Source organism: Cynocephalus volans, chromosome 8 (assembly GCF_027409185.1).
Source record: "Cynocephalus volans isolate mCynVol1 chromosome 8, mCynVol1.pri, whole genome shotgun sequence".
Taxonomy (NCBI): Eukaryota; Metazoa; Chordata; class Mammalia; order Dermoptera; family Cynocephalidae; genus Cynocephalus; species Cynocephalus volans.
The window spans coordinates 143,715,116-143,721,115 of NC_084467.1; the positions used below are offsets into that span (position 1 = coordinate 143,715,116).

The window sequence follows — 6,000 nt, forward strand, 5'->3', positions numbered from 1 at the left end:
AATAATAAGTACCAAAAATGATGGTCCTCAGCTGTCAAGACAGTTGAACTTTTGTTTAGTATCATAGAATTGTGTAATAAGTTTTAGAAAAATATTGTCAGAAACATATTCTAAAGTTTACATACGTAAAAAAATTAGTATAGCCATATGGACACCTTTATTAAGAGAGCCTCATTCATTCTGCCCAGGTCATCTACTACATGTTGGACATCAATGAATTTTTTTAAGTTTTCATGGAAAAAAAGAATTTTAAAAAATGAAGAAAGTCTAAGAGAGCTAGCAGACAACGTTAAGCACACAAACATTCAAATCATGGGTGTTCCAGAAAGGGAAGAGAAAGGAAAAGGCATGGAAAACCTATTCAGTGAAATAATAGTGGAAAATTTCCCAGGTATAGGGTGAGACATGGACCTTCAGATCCAGGAGGCTCAAAGATACCCAAACAGATTCAACCCAAAAAGATCCTCTCCAAGTCTCATTATATTAAAACTGGTAAAGCTCAAAGTCAAAAAGAAAATCTTGAAAGAAGCAAGAGAAAAGTGTCAAGTCACCTGTAAGGGAGCCCTTATCAGACTAACAGCAGACTTCTGAACAGAAACTCTACAGGCCAGAAGAAAATGGGATGATATATTCAAAATACCAAAAGAAAAAAACTGCCAGCCATGAATACTATACCCAGCAAAACTATCTTCAGAAATGAGGGAAAAATAGTGTATTTTCCAGACAAACAAAAAGAGTTCACCACCACGTGACCAGCCCTACAAGAAATCCTCAAGGAAGTCCTGCATCTGGAATCTGAAACACAATGACGTCTAGTACGAATACACAAGAAAGAACAAAACCCACTGGTAGAACAAAAGTGTAAATGAGAAGAGAAAGAAACTAAATCTTACTACCACAAAAAAACCATAATGACAGTGTAATAATGCCCTTGCTCTATTTCTGCTTTTAGTAATTTCAGTCTTCTCTCTTCTTTTTTTCATCAATCTAGATAAAGGCTTGCAAATTTCGTTGATCTTTTTAAAGAATCAGCTTTTGGTTTTGTTGATTTTCTCTATTGTTTTTTAATTCCCTATTTCATATATTTCTGTTGTGATCTTTGTTATTTCCTACTTATATTTGCTTTTGGTTTAGTTTGCTCTTTTTATTCTATTTTCTTAAGGTAGAAGTTTACATTACTGATTTCAGATTTTTCTTGCTTTTAATATAGGTGTTTACAAGTATAAATTTTCCTCTAAGCACTGCATGAGACCTGCATCCTATAAATTTTGATAGTTGCGCTTTGAATTTTATTTCAGAGTACTTTCTAATTTCCCTGTGATTTTTCTTTTTACCCATTGTTTATTTAGTAGAGTGTTGTTTAATTTCCGCACATTTGTGAATTTTCTAAATTACCTTCTGTTATTGTCGTAAGAGAACATATTTTCTATGATCTTAGTCTTTTTAAATGTATTGACTTGTTTTATGGCCAAACATTTTTTAAAAATGAAATAAAATAAAAGAAGCCCAAGAGGAAGCCCTTGCCCCTTCCACCTTGTGAAAACACAACATAAAGACACCATCTATGAAGGAGGAAACAGGCCCTCACCAGACACCAGATCTGATGACACCTTAATCCTGGACTTCCCAGCCTCCAGAATTGTGAGAAATAAATTTCCATTGTTTATAAAAAAGAAAAAAAAGTTTTTACTCTCAAAATGCTTATAATCCAGTGGAAAATAGACAGATATAAATACAACACAGTGATTACAGTAATGTAGCTTTGCACAAGGTGCTGCTATAGGGTAAGATATATAACTTTGCCTAGAGGTTGGGGAAAGGTGATCGATCAAGAAGACTTAAGAGAGAAGATGATGCTTTGCTGACTCTTGAAAAAGAATTAAGAATTGCCAGATAGACAGATTTTATTTGTTTAGTAACTGTTGCTTGACAGTTATGCCTGAAAATAGAGTATCACCATATTGTTGACTTAACTCTTTGGAAGTCATTTTAGAATTGGTTTGAATGTGAAGAAACAGAAACTCATTCTCTTCTCAAATCATTACATTCCTGTGTAACCTTAAATGATAGGTGGTAGGTAAGCAGTCTTTGTGACTGATGTTTAAGCAAACCAATTGTCATTCTAGAATACACTGTGTAGTCATCAATGGTATTTTAACAAGAACAATTTGCTTCAGCTTTTCCAGAAGTTTATTGCTGTTTTAAATTACTCTTAAAATCTCTAGTCTGTACTACAGATAAAAAAGCATTATAGTTATTGTAGTAAGAATATTTCAATGCAGAGTTTTTTTTTTCAAGATTCTTTATAGATTTAATAGCTAATAGGATAGGTAAAGTGTGGCCATAATAGTTTTTACCTAGGGTTGGGAAGTAGAACTTAATGGCACAAATTAAACTTTTGCTAAAAGAATGTAGTGGTGAATTATTTATGTATTCAGTAATATAGAATGTTCATATGTAAGTAAATCATTTTTCCAATTTCTGGAGAATTGATTGGCTTAATGAAAAAAAAAAACCTAATCGTTTTTAATTTACCTTTTTAAGAAAGCTCCTGGGGAGGTTACATTTAACTGAATTATTGAACACAGACTTTATCGAGTAGGTAATAAGGATTATTAGTTTGTGGTAAAGAAGTGCTAATAGTGGTTTGAAGACCTGGATACTGGATTTAGTAGATTATTTTCCACAGCAAGCCAACTGAAATCCTAACATTACCAAAATTAAGGAAAAAAAAAAAAAAGAAAGAAAAGTTTTATTTCTCTCTATATTTTTCTTCTACCTTTTATTAAGTGTCAGAATACGTATTGAGAATCATAAAAGTATTTCTGCTTAGTTCTAATAGTTCCGATACATGGAAAGACCTCACAAAAATATTCCAAAAGAAACAACTGCATGCAGAAGGATGACAATCACAGCTCATCTTTATTAGCATCACACTTCTCTGTCCCCTCCTCCCCCCAAAACCTGAAAGAACTTTACAACGATAGGGGAACAATTGGGTAAATTCTGGGTTAATGCAATATTACGTAGCCATTTAAAGGTAGCAATTATTAACCCCAAGTAAAATCCTGGGGAAAATGTTTATTATAGTCTATTTTTAAAATAACAAACTGGAATACCAAACTGAAATACCAAAGAGTTTCACTATAAGATACCAAGTTGGAAAATTGGAAAATTAACACCCAGGGTCTGTAGCCAATTTAGATGGCACTAAACATTGTTAGTGTCCCATTTCGTAGGTTCCTGAATGCAGTTTGATTCTCTCAGGTAAGATGATGAGGAGAGATGGGTGAATGGGTGAATGGTTTTGAGAAGGACTGAACATCAATGGATAGCCCTTATTTGCAGGATTTTCTACATGAAAAGACAGCTTTAAATGTTTTTTTATATTTGAGCTTTCAGACATTTCCCTTATAAGCATTATGGATATAATGTAATTGCCTACCTTTTCCCCAAGATTTTATAGTATTTGATCTTATCACTATTGAGTGACTATGACTCCTAAATATATTGTGACTTTATTTTTAGGATAAGGGAGATCTTGAAGGCATCTCGAAAATTGCAAGGTGATCCAGATTTGCCAATGTCTTTTACTTTGGCCATCGTGGAATCTGATTCTACAATAGTCTATTATAAACTTACGGATGGATTTATGCTGCCAGACCCTCAGGTCAGTTTTGAGGTAACTGATAGTAAACAGTGAAAAAAGAGAAAAATTATGACGTGATTTTAAGTGTGAATCAAGTTATTCATAGAACTACTGCTTCCTTTGCCATATGAAAAATTTAAGAAAAAAATGACTTGATTTTCGTATCTCAGAAAACTGGCTGGCTATATTTTGTTCAAATAACATGTTCCTAGCTATTTTTTGCAGGAATAATTTGATTCCCTTACTCTATGGAAAATTTCATAGCTTCCCAGAGTATTTCATGAGGTCATCATGCATTTATTTAGTAAATAACTGAGGTGAGGTGGAAGGGAAAGGCTAATAATAGTTTTAACCAAAAGAACATTTATTTAGGAAATGTCAAATTGGTTGACATTCTGACAGGAACATTTTAAAAAAATAAATGTGCTATATATGATTTCTTTACATACTTCATTGGCATAATTGGGATAATCACATTAAATATCTTTTTTAATGTTACTTTTAAGTTATATTATTTATTGGGGAAATGGTCCATCCTGATCATTTTTTTTTATGTATGTTTCAGAATATTTCCCTTAGAAGATGACATCTGTGCTTCCTGATGCTTATTTTATTCGTTCAAGATTGAATTTGAGACCTGTCAGCCTGCTTCATCTTTTATCTCAGAGGTAGTCAGGGTTGACTTAGGTTGACTAGTCAGGGTTGACTTAGGTAGTCAGGATTGACTTTCCCATCCCATAAATTTTCTTCAGAAAGAATAAAACTTCCCCAGATAGAAGATTTTTTTGTTGCTGTTCAAGAATATAGTCAGTCTAGAACTCTCTTATCTGGAGACAGTTTAATTACAGTTGTGTACAGTTTTATGCCTAGGATGTACTCAGAGAGGTGGAACCCATGTGCTGCTTCTGTCATCCCACACTCATAGCTGCACTTTTGTTCATTGCTAGCTCCATGTTGTGACTGCCACCTCTTTCATTTACTCAACTCTCCCAGTGCTTTTTGGCCATTACAGATAGCTTGGAATGGCGTTTCATATATGCCTTGACACCTGAGAGATTACTTCTATTTGCCTTTTTATCCCTAGTAGGAAGTAAAAGATTTCTTTCAGTTGGTTTTCCTATTGCGGTTACTGTTACTTCCCTCTTTGGTTGACTTTAAATCAAAACTAAAAATATGCTTATCTGGTGTATAAACATTCATGTCTAGATTAGTAGGGACCAGGCCAGTGCTACCTACGAAAGTACTGGGGCTTCCTTTCCACTCTTGTCACCACTCTTCTTATTATGTCTTAGGATATGTCGAAATATTGCAAGAGAGGTACAGTATGGGACAGTATCAACCTTAATAACATTTTTTATTAATTAAACCCAGTTATTCCATTTATATTAATATCTACCAATTGTCCAAAGTGAAAAATTATACACACAAAGATGTTCCAGCTGGTATTACTTTATAATAGCCTAAATTATAAATTACTTAAAAGTTCAAGAGAGGGGTCAGCAAACTTTTTCTGTAAAGGGTCAGAAAGTAAATATTTTAGCCTTTGCAGACCATACTGTCTCTGTAACAACTTCTCAGCACTGCTATTGGTAGCACAAAAGCAGCCATAGACAATATGGAAACAAGTGCTCATAGCTGCGTTTTAATAAGACTTTACAAATGCAGGGCCATAGTTTGCCATCCCCTGGTATGGGGAATAGTCAATAAATAGATATATATGAATAGTACATTTTGTACTCATTAAAAATTAGTAATGAATATTATGAAAAACATGAGAAAATGTGATAGTAAGTAAAAAAATGCAAGATACCAAAGTATATGAGTGGGTGTGATCATAACACCCCAAGTATAATAAGATGGCAAAGTAGATCAAATCACTAACTGTGGTTATAGTGGGATGGCAGGGCAGTAAATGGATGACATGTCCTCTCCTCAGTATTTCAGTTTTTCTTTATTTGTATTACTTTTATAATAAAAACATTTTAAAATAAAAAAATGTTTTGAAGTCTGTATTAGTTACCTATCGTTGCATAATAATATCACAAGCTTAATGACTTAAAATAGGTTACATTTATTATCTCGTAATTTTTGTGAGTAAGGAGTCTGGGCACAGGTTAGTTCGGGTCTCTGTAAGGCTGCAGTCGGGGCACCTCCTCTGAGGCTTGACTGGGGAAGGATCTGCTGTTTCACTTGTGTGGTTGTTGGCAGCCTCCAGTTCCTTGTGGGGACCTCCATTCCTATTGGGCTGTTGGCAGGAGGCCACCTGCTGTGGACTGATTGAATTGTCTCCCAAAGTCCATATATCAGAAGCTTAATTCTCACTGTAACTGTTGAGGGTGGGAAATTCCATT

General features: G+C 34.1%; 1 protein-coding gene across 1 annotated transcript in view; it reads left to right on the forward strand.

The window, feature by feature from the left end:
* The window catches only part of LOC134383963 (tRNA-splicing endonuclease subunit Sen15), a 28,556-nt gene extending 22,911 nt beyond the window's left edge, over positions 1-5,645 (forward strand). Inside the window, exons 4-5 of the mRNA XM_063105512.1 lie at positions 3,529-3,670; positions 4,215-5,645. Of these exons, the coding sequence (XP_062961582.1) occupies positions 3,529-3,670; positions 4,215-4,235 (163 nt within the window). The 3' untranslated portion in view covers positions 4,236-5,645. The remainder of the gene's footprint in view (positions 1-3,528; positions 3,671-4,214) is intronic.
* The last annotated feature ends 355 nt before the right edge of the window (positions 5,646-6,000 follow it).